General features: G+C 40.2%; 2 protein-coding genes across 2 annotated transcripts in view; both read left to right on the top strand.

Moving 5' to 3' along the window:
• The first annotated feature begins 721 nt into the window (after positions 1 to 721).
• LOC309490088 (von Willebrand factor A domain-containing protein 5A-like) overlaps positions 722 to 25,090 on the top strand; it is a 65,445-nt gene continuing 41,076 nt past the window's right edge. The window contains exons 1-10 of the mRNA XM_082159092.1: positions 722 to 1,081; positions 4,869 to 5,071; positions 5,147 to 5,369; positions 5,483 to 5,649; positions 5,726 to 5,840; positions 5,918 to 6,093; positions 6,740 to 6,828; positions 6,928 to 7,072; positions 18,686 to 18,765; positions 18,843 to 18,957. Coding sequence (XP_082015218.1) covers positions 1,042 to 1,081; positions 4,869 to 5,071; positions 5,147 to 5,369; positions 5,483 to 5,649; positions 5,726 to 5,840; positions 5,918 to 6,093; positions 6,740 to 6,828; positions 6,928 to 7,072; positions 18,686 to 18,765; positions 18,843 to 18,957 — 1,353 coding nt within the window. The 5' untranslated portion in view covers positions 722 to 1,041. The remainder of the gene's footprint in view (positions 1,082 to 4,868; positions 5,072 to 5,146; positions 5,370 to 5,482; positions 5,650 to 5,725; positions 5,841 to 5,917; positions 6,094 to 6,739; positions 6,829 to 6,927; positions 7,073 to 18,685; positions 18,766 to 18,842; positions 18,958 to 25,090) is intronic.
• On the top strand, positions 19,103 to 25,079 carry LOC309490083 (uncharacterized protein). Its single transcript, XM_082159083.1, has 2 exons — positions 19,103 to 20,254; positions 20,468 to 25,079. Exons 1-2 carry the CDS (start codon positions 19,204 to 19,206, stop codon positions 23,437 to 23,439), a joined length of 4,023 nt encoding a protein of 1,340 aa, XP_082015209.1. The 5' UTR covers positions 19,103 to 19,203; the 3' UTR covers positions 23,440 to 25,079.

Raw genomic sequence — 25,090 nt, 5'->3', positions numbered from 1 at the left:
CCTCTCTCTATCACCCTCCTCTCTTTTCCCTCACTAGCAGCATCAACAATGGTCTCAATCTCATCGCGATGATGAGGATGTTGAACCGCCGTGTTGATGCTGGGTTTTGGGGGTGTGCTTTGATGTTGATCGCACACCTCGCCAATCATCGGACTCACTTTAAAAACTCACTGTCCCATCGCTGTGAAAAATCACTGTCTGTCACTCTCGACCACTACAACAAACCCACAAAGTGTGTAAGTCTGTGACGCGCTTATACAGTAAAACCTGCGCGTTCGATTCCAACTTGTATTTTATGACATCATAAACACACATCACAAACACACATATAATCTGCTTTAGCTCAATGATTTAAATGTTTGAATAAATGTAAAATATAAGCAAATTCGTAAATATCTTCCTAATATATTACATTAATTGCTGCATGGGACATTTTCATTTTTGATAGCTGTTGTTTTTGTCTGTTAAACTAATAGTCTAATTCAATAAATATGTTTTCAGTGATATTGTGGTTATTGCAAAATCTCTGGTCAACAGTAGATGACGTCTAATTAACGTGTAATATGTTCAGATTTGATGGCAGTTTCTTGGAAGAGGGCAGAAACCTCCACTTCGCGTGCGGAAGACAATTAGGAAGTTATTAAAGATACAATTAAAAGTATCTGGAATGATAACCCCTGATGTAAGAATCATTTATAAATTGCTGTTTAGAAAATTCGCTAACGTTAGGCATAAAAATCTCAGCGTCACGTCGCTTCTGCAGTTAATTAATATTCATGAGCCAAACCTGCGCCTCAGTTTATATAGCAGGATCTTTGATCTCAGCGCAGAGTTCAACGGTCTTCTGACTCTGACTGAAACTGCGGAGCGTTTCAACGACGTCCAGAAATCATCTTGCGCTAGAAACACTTATTTACTAATTAATTGAGTCTTCTGTGAATATTTAAGGCATATTTAAAAGGTGTATTTCGGTTTTTGATTTTCACTTTCGCTCACTTTTAAATTAGGTCATCTAGTCAGTTCCTCTAACGCTGTGTGAGAATGATGAACTGCGGTCTTGTGACTGAGAAAAATGAGCCGGGTATGAGTTTACTTTTACTGTTTCCTAATGTATTTATGTTTTAATATGTGGGAGAGCTGGAGTGTTTTTCAAACAGGGAAGTTTGTTGCGAAGTCTTTATCTCGGTATTATTTTATAGTGAAGGTAGTTCACAAATGCCATGTTCTTCTTAAATTCAGAATTTTTTATTATTATCCAATCTATATCTTGTTTTTATGCTAATATAGAGAGTCTAGACCAGTAGCGTAGCCAGAAAAGAGACTCTGGATGTGCATCTGAAAATCTGGGTGTGCCACTTTTATTGTCAGATTACTGTGCAAAATTATTAACCATAACCATATAACCATGCCCCACATAACCATAAAACGATATCAAATATAACTATACATTACACTCAGGATCACCAATAATTTAGTCATAACATAGTGCCTGAAAAAATTCTCTGTTTATATGCGCGGCAAACATCTCTGGGGAGCTGCTGGGGTCACAGTCAGCTGCTGTTTGCTGATTGGTTGGCAGTCCGAATGTCGGCAGATATTTTTTTAACGAAAATAATTTAAACTGTAAATTGCATTTTAACATTTTGAGCGTTATGGCACTATATATTGGATTATTATTTCTGTGCCCTTGAGAGTATGAGTTAGAATGTTCAGTGACGTCACAGAACTGCCAGATTCAAACTGCTTTCGCACGTTGGCTGGCGCTGAGCCAGAGAGCAGATGGGAGTTTATATCACAACTAATATGCAGTGTTTTCAACCACATAATGTTTATTTTATGTTTCAGACATTTAAATACACATAAGTACTAGTAAAACAATACATTTGTAGTTTGTAAAATACACAGTGATGTCTATGGAAGCAGCTGAAACAATCTATTCAAATGTAATTTGCCGACATGTTTTATTCATATGTCAGACACACATAGCGGAACTATAAAGTTTACTCTATTCTTCTCCCAGTTCAACAGTCACTTACTTTCATGTATTTCGGGAGAAACTGTGGAGTTCAGGTGCTGTAAATCCGGCTGACAGGACTCTGAACTGCCGCGCTCATCTCGTTATAGATCAAGATCATTTATAAAGGTTTTTAAACGAAGAATAGGAATATCAGATAGTTGACATGGTAAGCAAGTTTGTGAATATTTTTAATAAAAAAGGAAAAACGAATAGCGATACATCTGTTAGTTATTGTGGCTGCGGTGTGTCACGTGACAATCATGACGCGTCGCCATGGAAACAACATAGACAGTATATAAACTGGACACAGCGACCCCATACGCTGATTTCACGCAGCCGCCATTTTGAAATCGAAAGTGAGGCTCCGGTGGGAAAAACCCCGGAAGTAAAGATAAACAACAACGCCTTGGATTACCAACCTGAAGCTGCTGCCGCGATTTACACAATTGGATGTTAATATCCAATATAGCAGTGGTTCCCAAAGTGGGTGCCGCGGCGCCGCAGAATCTCAGCTTTATTTTCCAATTTAAACAGCCTAAAATAACTATCGTACCATATAATAACCTTTTACAGCCAAGGTTATAATCGTTAATGAAAACGAAAACTAGGTGGGAAAAAACGCTATTTAAAACACGCAGCGTATTCGTTCAGCTGCATTTCCTTTCCCTGCTCGCTCTGTCACTCATGCGTCTCTCACATGCGCACGCGCACACACACACACACACACACACACACACACACACACACACACACACACACACACACAACACACAGCTCCTCCCCTCCGTGCACACCGCGTCTACATGAGAACGAGTGTTCGTTCGACGTTGAAAGCAAGTTCGCGAAAGGTTGGTCTCTCTATCTCGTGAACACCTTTACACAATCACACATTAAAAAGTGGTATAAAAATATTTTAAATTCTGAATATAATTTTGTCAGTGTGTTATTGTCGACCCGAGAAGCGATTGCGCCTTCTTTAGAAAGTGAACTAGTCGCAAGTTTGAGGAAAAATGCACTTTTTGGTTGTGGTTGTCGATGTCAAAACACTATAAAAGCTGTGATTCAAATATTAAATAATGTTATGTCATTATGTCTTTTTGAATCTTGCCCCTGACAAATAACCCAAATTACACACAAAAAAAAGGACTAAAACTAACACTAAAACTAATAAAAACTAAACGAAAACTAAGCATTTTTAAAAAATAAAAAATAAACTAAACTAGCAAACCCACTTTAAAAACTAATTAAAACTAAACTGAATTTGAAAACAAAAAGTCAAAACGAAATAAAAATAAAAACTAATGAAAAAATGCAAAACTATAATAGGCTAACCCTGTTTACAGCATATTTTAAAATCATTTCAAAACACCAACATATGCAAAAATATTTGGAGTTGTTTATTATTATTTAAAGAGTTAAGTATCTTTAAATCTGTTTTATTCCAATGATTCTCACATACAGTAGCCTTATTGGTTAAAATCAGTCTGTTGACGTGTGTCCAGTTATTAATGGACTGATGATTCATCTGAAGGGGTTGTTTCACCTCATATTATGTCTGTTGTAATGCATTCATAATAAATTCATGCTGCTGTTTATGCTTCATTGGTTGTTTGATCATCTGGATATAATTGTATATATGTATGCACATATGTTCGTTTAGTTTAATTGGGTTAGGGTGCCGTGGAAAAAAAAACACTACATGGGGTGCCATGCTTTCAAAAAGTTTGGGAACCACTGCAATATAGGATATGTATATATTTCATTCCTGCTTCGTTTTTTACATTCTGAATTATATATAAAAAATAAATATTTTATTTATAAATGAATTTCACTGTATATAGTCTAAAGTATGAAAGAAATGTTTGTACATTTTTAGAATTGACACAACATCATTAAACACAACAATAGGCTATCACATTCACGACTCTCCTGTGATTAAAGGCGACACTTCCGGTTTTCTTCCCACCGGAGCCTCGCTTTTGATTTCAAAATAACGGCTGCGTGAAATCAGCGTATTGGATTCAACGGAGACAAGTGAAGTCAATTAGAAGCACTAACTTCCTGATGGTCGAGCGTACTGCGCAGACTCAAACTGAGCTTGACGACGTAGATGTGACGTGAGCAACCCGTCTATCTACTAGTAGCTGTGCCAAGAGAAATCTGAATCATTCCCTTCCGAAACTTGCAGAGACGGAGAGTGTGAGTAGGAGGTGTCCATGAGCTGGGAGCAGGAGAAACTTTTGCTAAGTATTCTGATTAATTACTTTGTCATTTTGCCTCCACGTCCCCCCGACTGCCCGCGAGCTTCTCCTCCTGCCCATACGGTAATCTCTCTACTGTGCGACAGAGAGTCGCATGTTATGACGCAATCGTTAGCCTATTTTTACAAAAACTGCTTCTACGGGGCCATAACGTAAGATACAAGGTAATGGAGCCTTTTATACATTTTCGTGTTTCTTTAGAAATAAATAATGGACAAATGGAGTCTTTAAACGCCTCAGATGTGAAGTTATTCGCTGTCAAAGTGACGCCAAAATGAATGGGAGTCAATGGGATGCTAACAGCAGGTGATGGTCAGCTAGCCAATGGCGGCGCCCGGGGCTACTTCAAAATAATATGAAACCCTGCCCCCCTGGGAAACAAGGGGTCAGTTAAAATATTTTTAACTTGCGCGTGAAAGGGTTGATTTAAAAATATATATATTCTAAATAAACAACAATAGCCCAAGTTTAGTAAAAACATTTTTATTGAGACTATAAAAAATAATTCTGCATCCATTTTTAGGTGTGCTACGCCCCTAGACGTTTTGTGATGTGATGTTGTTCTTGTTCTGTTGGTTTGTGTGACTCAGTGCCTCTGAAGAGCATCTCAGTGGAGGTTCGTGTTCAGGATCATGTCTCCACAGTCTCCTCCACTCTACTGTATGTGAATGAGGAAGAGCGCCCCCTGGAGGCCTTGTTCGTGTTCCCTCTGCCCGCTGATGCTGCTGTCTGCCACTTCAGTGCCAAGATCGGAGAGCAGGAGATTGTGGCAGAGGTGCAAGACAGAGAAACCGTGAGTCCAAATATAAGTCTGCTGGACATTCATTTGCATATTTTTTGCACCACGTAACAAAACTGTGTCTTGCAGGCGAGGGATCAGTATGATGACGCTGTGAGTTCGGGACAGCAGGCGTTTCTGCTGGAAGAGAGCGCAGAAAGTCCTGATGTGTTCAGACTGAGTGTCGGGTGTCTGTCGCCGGGTCAGAACGCTGCCGTCACCATCATCTACGTCACCGAGCTCGATGTGCAGGCCGACCACTCGCTGCGCTTCTGTCTGCCGGCTGTACTCAACCCCCGATACACACCAGCAGGTACAGCAGCTGCTACACACACTTTATTAGCAGAGAGAAGCTGATTCTAACACACTCTGTGTGTGTGTGTGTGTGTGTGTGTGTGTGTGTGTGTGTGTGTGTGTGTGTGTCAGGTTCAGTCGCTGGTATAGTCTCAGAGATTTCATCAGTATGTGGAGCTGCTCCCTACACGCTGACTCTCAGTGTCCATGTGAGCTCTCCAAAGCCCATCTCCAAACTAGAGTCCAACTGCACTCTGGATCCTCTAGTGTTCCTCCGCTCGGATCACACTCAGGCTACGGTACTGTGTGTGTCTTCATGTGTTTATCTGGATGTGTGAGCACAGCAGTGTTATGCATGTGTTTTTATGTGTGTAGGTGAATCTGAGTCCTGGTCACATGTTTGATAAGGACGTTGAGCTGTTTCTGTACTATCAGGATACCCATCAGCCCTCTGCTATAGTGGAGGCAGGAGTGGCCACTGCCCCATCAGGTCGGACCTGCAGATCACTGGCATTATGGGATTGAGTGATCAAGGTTTCACTGACTCTCTCTTTCTCTCTATTTCAGGCTCTCTGATGAGGAACCCAGTGGTCATGATAAGTTTGTACCCAGAATTCCCAGAGGAAGTGATGTCATCACTGGCGACACAAGGAGAGTTTATTTTCGTGATGGACAGATCAGGCAGTATGGGTACCATGATGCATTATGGGAAAGGACTACAGATGCGCATAGAAAGCGCAAAGGCAAGATTTAAGATTCAAAGCATCGTGCTTTTTAAGTGGAGGAGATTTTTACACATTCATAAATTTTGTGCATATTGATAACATTGCAACACTTTTTTGCATTGCAGCCGCTTTCTCTCCTTGTTGAACTGAAAGAATGACACGCTTTCGCTCTTTAGTCGGTCAGCAAATCCTCGTTTAGATGAACGATCATTAGATGTTCCTGTACATTCAGTTCATTCATGAACAGATTGTCTCTTGTTCAGACTCAAATCACTGACTCTCGTTCAGTAAAGGGGTTTATTCGGTCATTAGGTCGAATGATCCTTCACAACCCACTCGAATGATATTGGCTAAAGTCACACGGTTCAAAATATAGTTCTCTATTTTCAAGAAAGAGTATACACGAAATAACAGTCAGTGTATGAAAGTGAACAAGAACGATTTGTTCAAAAAACACTGATTTGTTAAATTTTCAGACTTTTTTTGGAAGAATTTTATAACATTTGAAAACATCAAAAACAACAAAAAATAGAAAACCAAAATTCATGTTTTACCAAAAACTGCTTATTGTGATTTACGCTCATTCTGATGGAGCACATCACAAATAGAGTCAGTTTTGATGTCATGTTGAGTTTAAATACCTGTCCATGTCTCTCTACTATAGGACACTCTGCTGTTACTGTTGAAGAGTCTGCCCATGGGATGCTACTTCAATATCTATGGATTTGGATCTCGTTTTGAGATCTTCTTCCCGTTAGTAACTAGATCTTCATTCATAGATATTCAGATATTCAGTTTTGAAATCTGTCAGAGGAGATTAGATGTTAAATGTGTTTGTGTGTTTCACTGCAGTGAGAGTGTCGAGTACAATCAGGACACAATGGATGAGGCTCTGAAGAGAGTGAAGGAAATGCAAGCAGACCTGGGCGGCACAGAGATTTTACAGCCTCTAAAACATATCTACAGTCAGCCCTGTAAGCCTGACCACCCCAGACAGGTACGACAGCACCTCAACATGCATCTGAACGACACACTGACATTCATGTGAAAGTGTCAATTAGGGCTGTGCGATATATATCGTGAGATTGTTATGCGCATCTCGTCAGTAAAGCCGGTTCCTTGATTAGTAGTAAATCACCATCACCTGCTTTCAGATGGAGCGGCATTTAGGGCTGAGGAGAGAATTAAGTGATTAATTTAGTGATGATTGAGCATTATTGAAGACACCTGATGTTAACAAGCAGAATCACTGAAGGAGAAAATCTCAAATTGTAAGTTACCATTAAGGTGATGGGTGTTTGCTTTAGTTGGGCTCTAGACCATTATATGTTTACTTTAATATTTACTGTTGTTTGTCTGCTGTTATTGATTTATAACAGTTAAAAGAACAAAGTAAAATGTTATCATATACTGTTGGTTATGTTTTGACATAATCATGCTGTGATCTGAAAAGGGAAACGTATTGAGATAGTTTGGTTGAACTTGTTAGCAGCAGTTTAGTGATTCTTCAGCCTATGATTATCAGTATTTTACTTATAATTCTATATTTAATAAACATTGTTCTGATCAAAAGACATTCAAATAAATTCATTTAAAACACAGACATCAATAATCAGTCTGTGAATCTCAACAATGGTGACAATAATAAAGCATGTTGCAGTGGCTGCCACCAATCACAACTCATTAATGGCTCCCATCATGCATTGTGGTATGAATAAATTATGATCTGAATTGTATGTAATTTACTTTTCCTAATTGAATATTCTGCTCCTCACCATTGTTGAGATGCATATACTGAATCTTGACATCTGTGTGTGCCTAAAAGAATGATTTTTTTTTTTAAACAACTTTTAAGAAATCCTTTCTATTATATCAAAAATCTTGGGCATTTATGCAGACTCACTAACCAACAACATAAATCGAAGTCAGAAAGAAGGATTTTAATGAGTTTAGTGATCAAGTTCAAATGATGATTGTCATAACATAACCAACACCATCAGATCACTTTTTGCTTTGTTCAACTAGTGATTATAATTCAGAAACAACAGACAAACAAAATCTAAAGTTAATAATATAGGGGTCAAGAGTCCAACTAAAGCAACCATTGATCGTCATAACGGTAACTTACAATTTGAGATTTTCTCCTTCAGTGATTCTGCTTGTTAACATCAGGTATCTTCAATAATGTTCAATCATCACTAAATTAATCACTTAATTATATCATTAACTTAAACACTCTTGAGTGTGGACTCATACACTCCCAGGAGTGTTAATTTAACACTGGAGTTTTTGCTGTGTACAAAGAGCCGTAGTTAACTGACAAGCTGAGCCATATCGCATTAATTATCGCTGGCGATACGTCCGCGATATTAATGCGATATGGCTCAGCTTGTCAGTTAACTACGGCTCTTTGTAGTAAATGCCGCTCCATCTGAAAGCAGGTGATGGTGATTTACTACTAATCAAGGAACCGGCTTTACTGATGAGATGCGCATAACAATCTCACGATATATATCGCCCAGCCCTAGTGTCAATTAGGCTAAAAGAGTTAGTTCACCAAAAAATATAAATCCTGCCATTATTTTCTCACCCTCATGTCGTTCCAAACCCATAAGACTTGTTCATCTTCAAAACACAACTGAAGATATTTTTTATGAAGTCTGAGAGGTTTCTGCTCCTCCATTTAAAGTCCATTCACCCAATACTTTGATGCTTCAAAAAGTTCATAAAACGTAAGTGAACGTAATCCATATGAATCAAGCAGTTTAATCTAAGTCTTCAAAAGATGAACTTATAAACACTGATAAACACACATACATACACTCTAAAAGTGAACATGTGCAGTTGTTGCTTTAAAGGGGTCATATAATGGTACATGCACTTTTACAAGTTGATTGTACTGAAATGTGTGTTGGCAGTGCCTGTACACAACCATCATAAAATGATAGAAATCCATCCAGTGTTTTTTTAAAATCTTCTTATATGTTTCCCCTGTCTCAAATCAAGCTGTTCGATTTTGTGACATCACAAAATCGACGCCCCTCCCACGATTGTTGATTGACAGGAGCGTTTCAACACAGACCTGCCCTTGCTCGTGAGCGAGCTGTATATCATAGCCCGCGCGGACCGGCGCGGTCATTGTTGATAGCTGGAGCACTGAGTAGAATGGCGTCTAAGCGATTGTGGTGTTCTGTTCTTGGGTGTAATAACGAACACAGCAGTCATGTGGATGTTCCTAAATATGAACCGCTGAAGACGCAGTGGCTGAGTTTGTTTTCGAATGGAATATTCCCCACAACGTCAATGCTTTCATGTTTGCGCGAATCATTTCACACACCAGACTGCTTTACAAACGAGGGTCAGTAAAAAGCTGTTTTTGCTAAGAAGCTGCTCCTGAAAAAAGGATCGTTACCAACTATTCGTGTTCCTGCTGCACCTCCAGAAGAACTGAAGTGAGTGTAACGTTTTATTAACCTTTGAATTAATATTTATATTAATCTTTGCAAATCGCTTGCACGCTTCACGATGAATGCGGCTGTTTACACTCAGGGTACATTACGGCATGTTTTCTATGTACGACGTTCTCAATATAATTCATAATCCCACGTTTATAATGAACAACGCGTTATGGTTAATGTGTTATTGTGTTACAAACAGTGTGCGCACAGAACAGAGGGGCGGGGTAAGCAAAGCTCATTATCATTTAAAGACCCATGCACTTAAACGGCGTGCTGAAAACAGAGTTGTTTTTGACCAGGTAAAATTTGTGTTTTCTTACAATACTAATGAGAATTTTTTATTAAAGTATATTACAAACTTTTAATTTAGACCCTAAAGAATCATATTAGCTTGTACAAAAATGGCATTATATGACCCCTTTAAGGAGGTATTTCTACCTGATTCTACCTACAAATTCAAATGTTGTTGTTGTAACCTACTTTAATCAGTTTGATGTAACATAAAACAAGGGAATGCTGTTTTAACTTAATTGAGTTACACTGACCCACCAACATAAAATTTCCAATAAAGCTCAGGATGGACACAGTCGGCACATGCTCACCTGCTCCTTGGCGAATATTGCCTCAATGAAAATTGTGATTTGGGATTATTAAACACATTAACTTGCATCAAAGTGAAAACCACAATTGACCGTGCTACTCTTCGCCACAATGGTAACCATAACATTCAATAACAGAAACTCCTCTAAATGTCATCTTTCCCTTTAATGAAAAACATAAAATAACACTTAATCCCTAACTGATGGCAAAGGCTCTTGTAAGGCCCGCTATATTAGTCCAATCTCCGGTTCACCAATACACGGGGAAGGTTATCACGTGTTCTGTCCTCACTCATGCAAAGTATTGGTTGGTTAAATTTGTAATACATTAATCATATGTATTTACTCGTTAATTCATCTGACTCCATTAATGAAAGGTTTTAATAATATCTGTGCCTCACTAAAAGTGAGCGAATGTTTGACTATTCCTTTTAACCATTAAATGAACAATGTCAAAATCAGTTGGAATAATCACATTGTAGCAATTTAATATTTCAGATATCAGAGATCAATTCCACAATCAATTCAAATATCTAGAGCATGGTTATACATTGGTTACACCAAAGAATCTTACCCAGCTTGTAGCCTACCTGAGATAGAGAGAGAGAAAAAGGGAGAGAGAGAGAGAGAGAGGGAGAGAGAGAGAGAGAAAGAGAGACAACCTACTCCATTCGTACCCAGCCAAGAAGAAGAGCCAGAGAAGGCCAGAACACCTTCCTTTATTCTCTCCTGACCAGGTGACATGGGGGATGGGGTGAGACCACCCTCAAATGGCTTCTATCCCACAGAAGGGGGGTTGCCTTATCTGGCCTTATCTCTAAACCAGTTTTCTATGAACTTCTATAAACCTCATTTCCTTTTATTTTATCTATCTGGATATGAGATATCTGTACCACTCACTTTGAGACATTTCAAATGACACCAAAAGCATAACAGTCAATGATAAACATTCGCATTAAACCATGTTCTTGTGTGAGTTCTTTGTTGTTAGTTCATGTGCTTGTGTGAGTTCAAATGTTAATTAGCCAGCCGGGCCCTTTTGTCCCATAAATCAGGCCTCAACCAGTATTTTCAGTCTTACAGTTTCCCTCCTTGATCCCGTGGGTCACATTCCGATGAACACTTACGGGGTCACAGTAAGACGTTTTTTATAATCCTTGAAGATGTAGCAAAAAAATTGTCTTTGCAATGTTGGCATCTGTAGAAGCTCAGTGGGCGGTGTTCACCTGCAGAACACCTGTTCCCACCAGGTGTATAGCTTGAGTCCAGCAGGTGGATGAATGCGTTCAGGTTCTCTTCCTGTAATCCTGTGACGTGAGCAAAGTTCATAGAGTCAGTCTGGACCTTTTGTGACTTGTTCAGTTGACGTGTGGGGAAACTTCCGCTTCCCTGGCACCTTCTCCACGGTGATGATCTGACCCTTCTTGACCAATCCTGTCACCTCCAGCGGTACAGTGGTCTGGGCAGACCTCAGTGGATGAAAGGGTTCTCCTTTGGTCCACACGGCTTTGTGTGCGACACCTGAAAAGCATCTTAAATGTCCGCGTCACGATTGAGCACATATGAACTTACAGTCGTAAGGAAATGCATAGGAACGCATAATGCAATAAAGAAAAATCATGTCATGTTCAATGTAAAATACCATGTTCATGTCAGCAATTGTGAGTGGTACATTTGGTCTCATTAATTACCTGATTTTTAATTACCACGCCAATAGTACTCCTATAGAGGATCAAGGAAGGACAAAGGAAGATCTTACAAGCTCTTACCCTGTTTCTAGAAACATTTAAATAAATGGCATTCTAACAAAACAACCAGTGCTGGGTTCAAACAACATTTCATGAAGAGTGTCAGCAAAATTTTGGTGTAACCAAACATAGAGATTCAATTGAATTGATGTCCAAATACATTGTTGCAAGTAAAATGGACAATATACAAATATGCAGAAAACAAAATAAGTTTCAGAAATTAAATCAAAATAAGTTTCAGAAATGTTTGTCTGAATTACTCAAAGGAAATCAAAATAAGTTTCAGGGATTCAAATCAAAATAAGTTTCAGAAATTAAAATCAAAATAAGTTTAAATGCAGAAATCAAAATAAGTTTCAGAAATTAAATCAAAATAAGTTTCAGAAATGTTTGTCTGAATTACTCAAAGGAAATCAAAATAAGTTTCAGGGATTCAAATCAAAATAAGTTTCAGAAATTAAAATCAAAATAAGTTTAAATGCAGAAATCAAAATAAGTTTCAGAAATGTTTTTCTTAATTACTCAAAGGAAAAAATGCAGAAATCTAAATAAGTTTCAGAAATGCAGCAAGAGGTCGGTGTAAACCAAATAATCAAATAAATGGTAGGATCAATGGTTTTGTTTGTTTGTGTGAGTGTTTTTTAGAATGTCAGAGTGTGTTTTTGCCTGTGAGAGAGAGTGTGTGTGTGTGTGTGTGTGTGTGTGTGTGTGTGTGTGTGTGTGTGTGTGTGTGTGTGTGTGTGTGTGTTTATCTGTGTCTGTGACAGAGAGTGTTTGTGTGTGTGTCTGTGAGGGAGTGTGTTTGAGAGTGTGTGTGTGTATTGATCTGGCTAAGTCACAGTCGATGACAGAGTTGAATTGTACATTTTGTAATTGATTGAAGCGCTCACACTTCAGATTTATCTATATTTTTCTTTATGTTTCTGTTATTAGTGGTATGTTTGAGAAATCATGGGCCCTCTGATCTTCCAAGCACTCCAATAATAATTGGCTGAAAGCCAATGAGGGACTCTGTCGTTGTTAACACTCAATGAACCGCCAGCACATGCTAAACACATGGTCGAGTCTCTGCTATTTATCATGTCAATACATTTGAATATTAAAAGTCTTTTTGGCTCAGGGCTGATAAGATGTACATTCGCTGTTTCTCTTTTTTCTTTGCTAGGTTTCAAATACCTTTTCTTCTCATTTAGTCTTTTTAAATGGCCATTATAACGTTTGATTCTTCTATTTACTCTTACTTTATATTTTTCCGTTTATAGATAAGGAAACTATATCGCTTTGCAGTCCTTCTCCTAATGCTGCGTTCACACCGGATGCGAATAGCGCGTCAAATTCGCGCCTGCCGCGTCTAGTTTGACGCTTGACCACTTTGTGTTAATTCGCGTGTCAAGAGCGAAATTGACGCGCGTAAAAACAAAAGTTTGAAGCGAAATTTACGCGCGTCAGAGGCGAAAGTTTCGAAACCCATTGGCGGCCATCTTTTTTAGATGTTTATCGAGCATTAGCATTAGCATTAATCGAGAGAGTCACCGCTCGTATATGCTCTGGAGAGCAGAAACAGCTGCGTAGGGGACATCGTCGCTGTACTCGGGTCCACCAGACCCTCCCGGAGGGTTTCAGGAGTTTCACAATTTGCTCCAGGAGCTAGGTTTGGTGGACCTAACGGTGAGGACGCTGACGAGGACAGCGTAGGCCGTAAGGCCTCGGCCTCGAGTGGTCGCTGCCTGACGAGCCCGCGCTCTACAGCCCGACGTGAGGTTCACCCTCGCCCGCACCCACCTAATCTGTCATTTATTTTTGTTTTGATAATAAATGGAGCCAGCCTCCAAAAGTGAAACCTGTCCTGTGATTTTTGTTTTTATACACTAAATTGTGTTTGTTGTCTTTACATTAGAATAATTATGTTTCATATAATCTAGAATAGATATGGAATAAATAGCATTCAATACAAAATGATTATCTCTCATATATTGAAATCGAATTTTTATGTGAAAGATTTGCTTTGTTGTGCATTTTAGTCATATTACAAAATAATTGATTGAGGCCAAACATAAAATAACATCTTAAACTGTCACTTCACCACGTGACAGCAGCAAGCAGGCTCCTGATTGGTTAACGCGGCGCGAATTGACGCAGAAGTTCAGATTTTTCAACTCGGGCGGCAGACGCGAATTCGCGTCAAACGCGTGAATGCACAAATAGCACTAATAAAATCATTCGCGCGTAACGCGCTTAGCGCGCCAGACGCTCAATTCGCGCTATTCGCGCGAACGAGGCATATTCGCGTCTATCGTGCCGCGCTCTACGCCTCATTCGCGCCGCAGGAATTTTTACGCGCGTAACGCGTCTTTGCATTGACTTAACATTGAAATCACTCGCGCCTGACGCGCTATTGGCGTCCGGTGTGAACGCACCATAAGGATGCACGACACAAGTGGTCAGTCCCGAAGATCAGAAGCTGGGGCAATGGCTAAATATCTAGGACGTTGCCGTAATCCCAACGCGAAACAATCAAAGATATATTCAGTAGCCCTCTTGGATGCCCTTCAGGAACTTAATTCAATCGTTTTACTTTAGTAGGTTTTTGCCACCATTAAAGACGCCAGCAGATCAACTTTACTTCTCTTTAATAGCTTTGGATTAGCCAGGCACGTGATTGTTCACGCACAACATTAAAGTAACATTAAATTAGAACAGAAGTCATCGGAAGCGTTCAAGCTAGCATCTTGCTGATCCTAGTCGAACTAACCCATCCTCTCATCCAAGCAGCCCGCACACTTCCTGATATCAGTTATTAACCGTCGTTAATCTCTGACGCAACCTTGTGGTAATATACGAATCCGGTAATCTATTTTGGTAAAAACAAATCTGAGTAATTCAGAATTAATTCAAACGTGACAATATTTCGTTCTCTGAAGCCTTATGAAAAGGTTTTTGTTTCAGGATTAATGAGATGCGTTCGCTGTTTCTGATTTTCAAATTCATTGTAAATCACATTATAGCCATCAAATTCAGCACAGACACACGCGTTTACTTCAGTTTACAGAGGACACATGGCCTAGAATACAACATCTACAACCTTTTACCTAAGTGTTCCAAATACACCCACAGCAAAACAATAGAATACAACATCTATATCACCTTTGCCTAAGTGTTTCAACTACACTTACAGTAAAGTAATCCTGTGTTTAAAGAATAAACTTTAAATTAGCCTATGTGCATGTTGTAGCACAAACGACCAAATTGTGTTCTATGTGCACGATGTGTTAAGCACAATTTCAATTTTGAAAATCCAAACAGAATCATTGCAAACATGAATATGTATCACATCATCCTGTTTTTCTCAACCTTGCTTTTAAACAAATGTATCGACTTGTCTTTTTGTTTAAAATAGAGTCTATCAAGATTAGTTTAGGTTTAGTATAGGATATTAATGTTTTCAATGTGGCTTTTGGGCCTACCAGTCAGCCAGCATTTAGCATTAGCCTTGGACGCAGCACAAAGAGTATAGAAGCCCAAGAGGCGAAACTCAATAGAACGCTCCATAGCAACAGTTTCCCCCATGACGTGACGGCGCGGCCGCCATTATGGACTGAAAACTGAAGGAAAACGCCGAAAAATAATGGGAGTCAATGGCACTGAACCAACTTAACCTAACAAAACTTAATTTTTTCTGGCCGTCATATATAAACAATTCGTTTAGATATGATTGTTAAAAGTCATTTTAACAACAAATTGTTAAAAGTCATATTTTAAACAATTTAAAATACATTAATGAGGATGACCGACGTTAAAAGACAGAAAATGTTACGTCTGTGTTGGTTATGCATGGCCTAATTACCCTTAGGAAAATAGTATTTTGGGACAAAATATTACTATAGAAGTACTATAAGACTAGGCCTACTATAGAAATACTATAGCGGCTCTAGGATATTATAGAGTGTTACAGAACATAACATACTTCTGTGATGTTCTGTATAATATTTTAAAGCTGCTATAGTATTTCTATAGTAGTCTTATCGTACTTCTATAGTATGTCCCAAATTACTATAGTAGTCCTATAAGATTACTATAATATTTTGTCCCAAAATACTATAAGATTCCTATAGTACTTTTTCGTAAGGGTATGTCCCCCACCGAATCGGCTTCATTAGCCTACCACTTACGGTTTGCAAAGATACAATTATAAAATTACTGCAAACCTTTAATCTATCAATATTTATGTTCTATTATGCATTTTCCTTGTTATATGAATAACAGAAATTCATGAAATAATATATAGGCAGACACACAGTAATAAGATATTTATTCAAATGTTGATTTTGAAATTAGTGAACATCACCATATATATGATTTGGAAAAATAAATAAATAAATAAATAAATACAATTATTAATGAACATTTCTAAAGACAGTTTATCTTTTACATAGAATATCACAAAAATATTAACAACTTGTTTTTTCAACATCTTCAGTGAAAGTGCACACAGTGAACGTTTCAATGGCAAGAACAAAAACAATCTGTGAATGTCCTATTACAGGCAGAAAGGTACAAAAAAGATGTGCAATCTAGCAAGTGCACACATGAACTATAAACAGTACTAAAATGGAAGTGGTGCCATAAGATCTCAGTAATTAATCAGACACCACCATCTATTACCGCTAACGATTTCAGCAGCTTTCAGTCCATAATGGCGGACGCGCCTCCGCAGCGCCATCTACAGACTGTTACCCATAACACAACAGAGTTTCGCCTCTTGGGCTTCTATACTCTTTGCACAGCATGGCTTTAGCATTTAGCATAGCCTTGAGCGTTTTGAAAACAGCATGCCAATAGCATTTAGCAATAGCCTTAATATTTGAGTTTTAGCCTGTACATCATATCATCCTGTTTTCCCAAAATTTTATTTTCATAAACAATGCATCAATCTGCCTTTTTATTTATAAAATCATGTGTTTTCCGATCGTTTACAAACTTAGATTTTTTTTCTCTGTTTTCTGTTAGTTTGCTCATTCTCTTCACATGTTGCTGGTTTCAACAATGGCCGGAAAACATGCGCCTGATTTGAAAACTTTTAGGCTTTACTTTTTCAGCTCTTCATCGAGTTATGAATTATTTGGAAGATGTTATTCTCACTTTAGGTTTCGTTTCCTGTTGCCTAGGCAAAACAAGGAGATCTTTAAAATCTAATGCACAAGGGTTTTCATTCTTCATCTAGCTACCGCATCACGTTCTAAACAAAGGGCTTTAATTCCGACCCGTAAACAATGCAAACATTTCTTCAACACTTCTATAAAGGGCAGAAAAAGTTTACTTACCATCGCGGCGGAAGAAAGAGAAGATGTTCAAACCTCTTGTTGATTTTAAAATCCCAATACTTGCTGGAAAGGACGTCTCGTGAAACTGTTTTGATCTGTTTTGAGATCACGTCAGGGTCACCATTTTAGGCCTGCTATATTAGTCCAATCTCCGGTTCGCCAATACACGGGGAAGGTTATCACGTGTTCTGTCCTCACTCATGCAAAGTATTGGTTGGTTAAATTTGTAATACATTAATCATATGTATTTACTCGTTAATTCATCTGACTCCATAAATGAAAGGTTTTAATAATATCTGTGCCTCACTAAAAGTGAGCGAATGTTTGACTATTCCTTTTAACCATTAAATGAACAATGTCAAAATCAGTTGGAATAATCACATTGTAGCAATTTAATATTTCAGATATCAGAGATCAATTCCACAATCAATTCAAATATCTAGAGCATGGTTATACATTGGTTACACCAAAGAATCTTACCCAGCTTGTAGCCTACCTGAGATAGAGAGAGAGAGAAAAAGGGAAAGAGAGAGAGAGAGAGAGAGAGAGAGAGAGAGAGAGAGAGAGAGAGAGAGGGGGAGAGAGAGAGAGAGAAAGAGAGACCACCTACTCCATTCGTACCCAGCCAAGAAGAAGAGCCAGAGAAGGCCAGAACACCTTCCTTTATTCTCTCCTGACCAGGTGACATGGGGGATGGGGTGAGACCACCCTTAAATGGCTTCTATCCCACAGAAGGGGGGTTGCCTTATCTGGCCTTATCTATAAACCAGTTTTCTATGAACTTCTATAAACCTCATTTCCTTTTATTTTATCTATCTGGATATGAGATATCTGTACCACTCACTTTGAGACATTTCAAATGACACCAAAAGCATAACAGTCAATGATAAACATTCGCATTAAACCATGTTCTTGTGTGAGTTCTTTGTTGTTAGTTCATTTGCTTGTGTGTGAGTTCAAATGTTAATTAGCCAGCCGGGCCCTTTTGTCCCATAAATCAGGCCTCAACCAGTATTTTCAGTCTTACACTCTACGCTCTATTTAGGCTCACGATGATAAAGGCAGCCCTGGCCAGTGGATCTGTAGTTGATGTTCAATGATGTTCATGCATGACGCGCCAGAACAAACCTCATTGGTTCTCGTGTATTAAACCCATACCTTTGAATCTCTGTGTTTACCAAGTTTAGATGTGAATAAAAGCCTAAATTGAATCTGTTCATAATATACAGCAATCGTGTCTCTTCAGAAGACTTGGATTAAACTGCTCGATTTATATGGATTACGTATACTTATGTTTTATGAATTTTTTTAAGTAAATCTAAACATAAATCTACTTTCAATGCCGGGACAGAAATCTCAGGTTTCATTAAAAATATTTTCATTTGTGCATCAAAGATAAACAAAAGTTTTATAGATTGGGAACGACATGACAGAATTTTCATTTTTGGGTGAACTATCCCTTTAAGATGTTTTTCTCTCTTCAGCTGTTTATCTTCACTGATGGAGCGGTGGGAAACACTAAAGAGGTGCTGGACCTGGTGAAACATCATGTTCACTCTCACAGGTAAAGGTCTGCTGGGTTTGATCTTCCCATCTTTCATCTCTTCATCACTTACAGTAACAGAGTTTATTGTGTATCAGGTGTTTCTCATTCGGGATTGGTGGGGGTGCAAGTACCGCCCTCATCACAGGAATGGCCAGGGAAGGATCTGGTCACGCTCAGTTCATCACAGGCACCGACCGCATGCAGCCCAAAGTAAAGCTCTCCACTGGATTTCACAGGCACAGATGTTTCCTAGTCAAATGTCTCAATGTGTTGTGAATTAATTAGAATAGAAATGTTTAATTAATGATCTTTAATAATAACAGAAACAGTTTTGTCATTTACAAGGTTGTTCAGCTTTAAGAAAAGTCTACCCATAAGGCATAGTGGGCGAGAGCGCGCAGATAGAAAAAAAGATAGAAGTGAAAATGAGATTGACTCCATGTGTGTGCGCTGTATATGTATACTCCTGTTCAAAACTTCAGTAAAGAGTTCGTTTATTTTAATTCAAGTCGTCAGTGGTCATTACTGCTTGTTAAGGAAGAAAAGACACGACAAACTTTGGTGCCGAAAACCCGGGATAACTTGCAGGCAACATCCGAAATGGCGGAGCGACTTGAAAGACTACTCAGAAAACGGAGAGCTGTACGCGGTTCCACGACGAGACTTTTGCAAGACATAGAAACAGAGGTTGGCAAAGATGATCCGATTGTTGACAGATTATGTGAACTGTTAGCTCTGTTATCTGCAAAAGAGGAAACGCTGCTGGAGTTAGATCGCGAAATAGAGGAGTGTACAGAAATGGATGATTTGGAAAATGAAGTTGTTGATGCAGAGGAGTTTGGAGAGCGAGTCATCAGCGCAAAGGCTCGCGTGCGGCGCGTGATGCAGAGAATCCGGGAAAGCACCAACAGCAGGCCGTGTGACGCAGTGCCATTGCAGCGCGGACAGACAGTTAAGTTACCCAAGTTAATTATCAGCAAGTTCAGCGGTGAAATTAGCTTGTGGCAAGACTTTTGGAATCAGTTTGAAACCGCTATTCACAGAAACGACGCGCTGAGCAAAACAGAGAAGTTTAATTATTTAAAGACATATGTAACCGGCGCTGCTTCAAAGGCAATAGCGGGACTGATGTTGACAGACGGCAATTACGATCACGCGATCGATCTGCTTCAGAACCGGTTCGGAAGAAAGGATCTGCTCATTAATGCGCATATGACCAAGTTGTTGAATCTCTGCCCAGTAAAGAAATCACACGATGTCAGTGCTCTGAGACAACTCTACGATGAATGTGAAGTACAGATCCGGAGCTTAGAATCGCTGGGTGTTGCATCAGAGGCATACGGCAGCCTGCTATGCCCTGTTCTGCTACAGATGATTCCAGACGACATTGCTCTTCAGTACAGTCGCCAAAGAGGAACCAGTGATGAATGGAAGGTCTCAGAAGTTATGGAATTTCTACAGAAAGAGATTCTGAGCAGAGAAAGAGCCATGCAACTGATTAAGCCAGGTAATGGGCTTTATGCACAGCTGCACTACTTCCTGAACTTCAGCCAGCTCTTTGTTTCCTGTCTGCCATTATTGAACAAACTGATTAATCCAGGTGTGCCTGACCTCAGTAACAATAATCAGACACACCTGGATTAATCAGTTTGTCCAATAATGGCAGACAGGAAACAAAGAGCTGGCTGAAGTTCAGGAAGTAGTGCAGCTCTGCATAAAGCCCATTCCAAAGACAGCCAGAGCTATCATAAACCATTTAAAAGACCAGAAACATCAATTGAAATGAAGCAGAAAAGGCATCACATGCCGTCAGCTGCAGTACTGCAAACCACCAGCCAAAGAATACAGAACTGTCTTTTCTGTGACAGTACAGCACACAAAACAGAACTGTGTCCAGGAACTGATATTGCTGCACGAAAGGTAAAATTGATGAAACTGGGACGATGCTTTGTTTGTCTTGGGCCAAAGCACATTGCAAGATTCTGTAAAGCCAAGGTGTGCTGTAATGTGTGTGGAGGCAGACATCATAGTGCTGTGTGTGAGAAAGGAGAAACAAACACTTCAGACACTGACTACAAAGATTATGTAGTTTCTTCATTTACTTCACATTCTGTTAAGATCCAGCCCAATAAACAGAACGCTGTGCTTCTTCAGACTGTAAGAGCATGGGCAGAAGGACCCGTTGGACGTAAAAGCATTCGCTGCTTACTGGATGGGGGCAGTCAGAGAAGCTTCATCACTGAGAACACAGTAAGAGCTTTAAAATTGCCTGTGACAAAGCAAGAAACGTTCACTCTTCATACCTTTGGCTCTGGAGCACCAGTAACATCAAGTCGCAACACAGTTAAAGTCATTCTGCAAAGCATCTGGAACAAAGAGCAGAAGGTGGAAGTAGAAGCACTCGAGACCCCTCAAGTGTGCAGTGCTGTGATGAAGATTCCAGGTGAGCACATCCAAGCAGAGTTGAAACGAAAAGGCTTGCAGTTGGCAGACTACCCAGACCCCAGCACTTGTGATACAGAGTTGTCTATGCTGATTGGTGCAGACTATTATTGGCATATAGTGTCAGGCCAAGTGGAAAGAATCACAGATGCTCTTGTGGCCATTGAGAGCATTTTTGGATGGTCAGTGCAGGGCCCAGTCACAATGTCCAGTGTTTCTGACGCAGCATGCATGCACATACAAATGAATGAAGACACGCTGGTCTCAGAACGTCTGAAAGCCTTCTGGGAAATAGAGTCCCTTGGCATTACCATGCAGCAGACAGACCGCCCTGAAGAAGAGGAGGCTCTTCACATGTTTGAAAAAACAACTCAGTACAAAAACGGGCGATATGAAGTTGAGCTGCCATGGCGACCTGACAAACCAGAACTCCCAGATAACTATAGAATCGCAAGGAAAAGATTTGAAGGGCTTAAAAGAAAGTTGCAGTCAGATGTGGTGCTGTATCACAGATATAATGAAGTTGTGAATGACTACCTTGAGCAAGGCATCGTCGAAGACGTGATGGAGGATGGATCATCTCCAAACGCTGTAAAGTATTACATGCCTCATCATGCTGTTCTTCGAGAAGACAAGGTAACAACAAAGCTCAGAGTAGTGTTTGATGCTTCATCACATGACATTGGCTTTCCATCATTAAATGACTGTCTACTTACTGGTCCTAACCTGAATCCAGATCTGCTCAGCATACTAATAAAATTAAGATTGAATGAGATTGCATTTACCGCAGACATCAAGAAGGCTTTCTTGCAGATTTCTCTTGCTGAGAAGGACAGAGATGCAGTGCGGTTCCTCTGGCTCACTGCACCACCCCATGAAGACGCAGGTGAGAAGCTGCGTGTGCTACGGATGACGAGAGTGGTGTTTGGAGTGTCCCCCAGCCCATTCCTCCTGGCAGCTACAGTGAGAAAGCATCTGAAGGAATACGAAGACCAATTTCCTGAGGTAGTAAAGATAATAAAAGAATCACTTTATGTTGATGACTTAATCTCAAGTGCAAGTGATGTCGAAAATGCCTTCTCCATAACTACTGGTGCAAGGGAGATTATGTATGCAGCTGGCATGGACCTTTGCAAGTGGACAACCAACTGTGCTGCATTGAAGGAGAAATGGAAGACAACAATGAGTGAACCTGCAGAGGAGACAGAAACGCATGGATCAGTGCTGAAGGTACTAGGCTTGGTATGGAGAACTAAAACAGATGAATTCGTCTTTGACCTGACTGCATTGCTGGACGCTGTAGCTAAAAGAGAGAATACTAAAAGAAGTGTTCTAAAGCTCTCTGCTCGCATATTCGACCCAATAGGCTTTCTTACCCCATTCACTGTGCGAGTGAAATGCCTTTTCCAAGAGATGTGGATACGAGGCCTCGGCTGGGATGAGGAGCTGCCCACAGATCTTGCACAAGAATGGCAAGGATGGTGTTCAGAACTTCCACAGATCCACCACATACACATTCCTCGTTGGTATGGAATAAAATCAGTGCACAGACACAACGCACATCAACTCCACGTGTTTTGTGATGCAAGCGAGAAAGCTTATAGTACTGTCGCTTACCTGCTACGAGTAGCTGATGATGGAGCAAAGACCACATGCCTTGTTGCTTCAAAGTCCAGGGTAGCCCCCCTGAAGAAGATCTCACTACCTCGTCTTGAGCTGATGGGAGCAGTGATTGGAGCAAGACTAGGAAACAGTCTGTTAAAGCCTCTGAATATGGAGCTCCATCAAGTTCACATGTGGACGGATTCGATGATTGTGCTGCAGTGGATTCGCAGTCCAGCTCACAAATGGAAACAGTTTGTGTCAAACCGAGTGTCAGAAATCCAGTCTTTAACCAATCCTGCAATGTGGTCTCACTGTAAAGGCAAGTTCAATCCTGCAGACCTTCCCACCAGAGGTCAGACTGCAGCTAACCTGAAGGAAAGTGAACTGTGGTGGAAAGGACCTTCATTTCTGACTGCACCGAATCCATTGGAAGAGAGCGATGAAGATCAAAGCGATGAGGATGTGACTAGTGAGCTAAAGCAAGGTCAGCAGATCATTGTGCAACTCAGTAGCGGCAGTGACGAAAAGAGAATGACACCTGTGCTGGATTTACTGAAGTACAGTAAGCTGAAGCGAGTTCTGCGAGTCACCGCTTGGATCAAGCGGTTTGTGCACAATGCAAGTTCAAGATGTGAGGCGAGTTGACTGCTGAGGAAATGTTTGAGGCCGAGAAGTACTGGATAAAGGTGACACAAGATAGCAGCTTTAGTCATGAAATCAATTTGCTGAAAGCTGGTAAGACCCTGAATGCAGATTCAAAAATCAGAGACCTAAAACCTTTCCTTGACAAAGATGAATTGCTCTGTGTTGGAGGCAGACTGCAACAGTCAGACTTCAGTTACAGAGAAAAACATCCATGGATTCTGCCCAACAAAGACAGGTATTGTGAGCTGCTGGTTCAGCACAATCATGAATTTATCATGCATTCTGGTCTGAGAGACACACTAGTACAAATCAGAAGTAGATACTGGATTTTGCGAGCCAGACAAATTGTGAAAACTATTCTGTCAAAATGCACTGTGTGCAAAAGATTTAAAGCAAAGCCTGCACAGCAGGACACTGCTCCATTACCACGAGACAGAATATCAGAGACCCCCCCATTTGAAGTAACTGGCATAGACTTTGCAGGTCCACTGTATGTGAAGAATGATCGTGCACTATGCAAGGCTTATGTTGCTCGATTCACATGTGCTGTCACTAGAGCAGTGCATTTGGAGCTGGTTTCAAGTCAGTCAACAGAAAGTTTCTTGTTAGCACTCAAGCGATTTATTTCCAGAAGAGGGCTGTGCAAGGTCATCTATTCGGACATTGCCAAAACCTTTAAGAGAGCAAACCAAGACCTTAGTGAGCTGTGGAAAGCCATCAAAGATCCACAAATTCTGGAATACTTCTCAGGGAAGGGCATCACTTGGCGTTTCATTGTAGAACGAGCAGCCTGGTGGGGTGGATTTTGGGAGAGGCTTGTAAGGTCTGTGAAAACGAGCCTGAGGAAGGTGCCAGGAAAGGCATCGCTCACCTTTGAAGAAATGTCCACACTCCTTGCAGAAGTAGAGGCCACACTGAATTCCAGACCCCTCACCTTTGTCCACAATGAGCTCGACGAGCCGCAGCCACTAACACCAGCACATTTCTTGGTGGGTGAACGACTCACTTCACTGCCTCCAAAACCATTTCCAGCAGACTATGATCATCCCACTGTGAATAAAGAGGATATGACAAAAAGGTGGAGATACAGGAACCGACTCATGACCAACCTGTGGAATCGCTGGAGGAAGGACTATCTACTGGACCTGAAATCTGCACATTCCTGCAACACACAGAAACCTTCTGAGATGAAGATGGGTGACATTGTTCTCATAGGAGATGCCAACACGCCGAGACAAACCCGGAAATTAGGGAAAATTGAAGAGCTGTTCCCAGGCCGAGATGGCAAAGTTAGATCCTGTGCTGTTCGCACATCCACAGGGACTGTGTTAAAGAGACCCATTCAATTGCTTTACGCATTAGAGATTTAAGTTGATGAACATTTGTTCATGGGGGGAGGATGTTGTGAATTAATTAGAATAGAAATGTTTAATTAATTATCTTTAATAATAACAGAAACAGTTTTGTCATTTACAAGGTTGTTCAGCTTTAAGAAAAGTCTACCCATAAGGCATAGTGGGCGAGAGCGCGCAGATAGAAAAAAAGATAGAAGTGAAAATGAGATTGACTCCATGTGTGTGCGCTGTATATGTATACTCCTGTTCAAAACTTCAGTAAAGAGTTCGTTTATTTTAATTCAAGTCGTCAGTGG

This window comes from Leuciscus leuciscus, assembly GCF_965113295.1.
Source record: "Leuciscus leuciscus genome assembly, chromosome: 25".
NCBI classification, from domain to species: domain Eukaryota; kingdom Metazoa; phylum Chordata; class Actinopteri; order Cypriniformes; family Leuciscidae; genus Leuciscus; species Leuciscus leuciscus.
The sequence above is the reverse complement of the archived record's forward strand: the minus strand, read 5'-3'. Positions and strand labels throughout refer to the sequence as shown.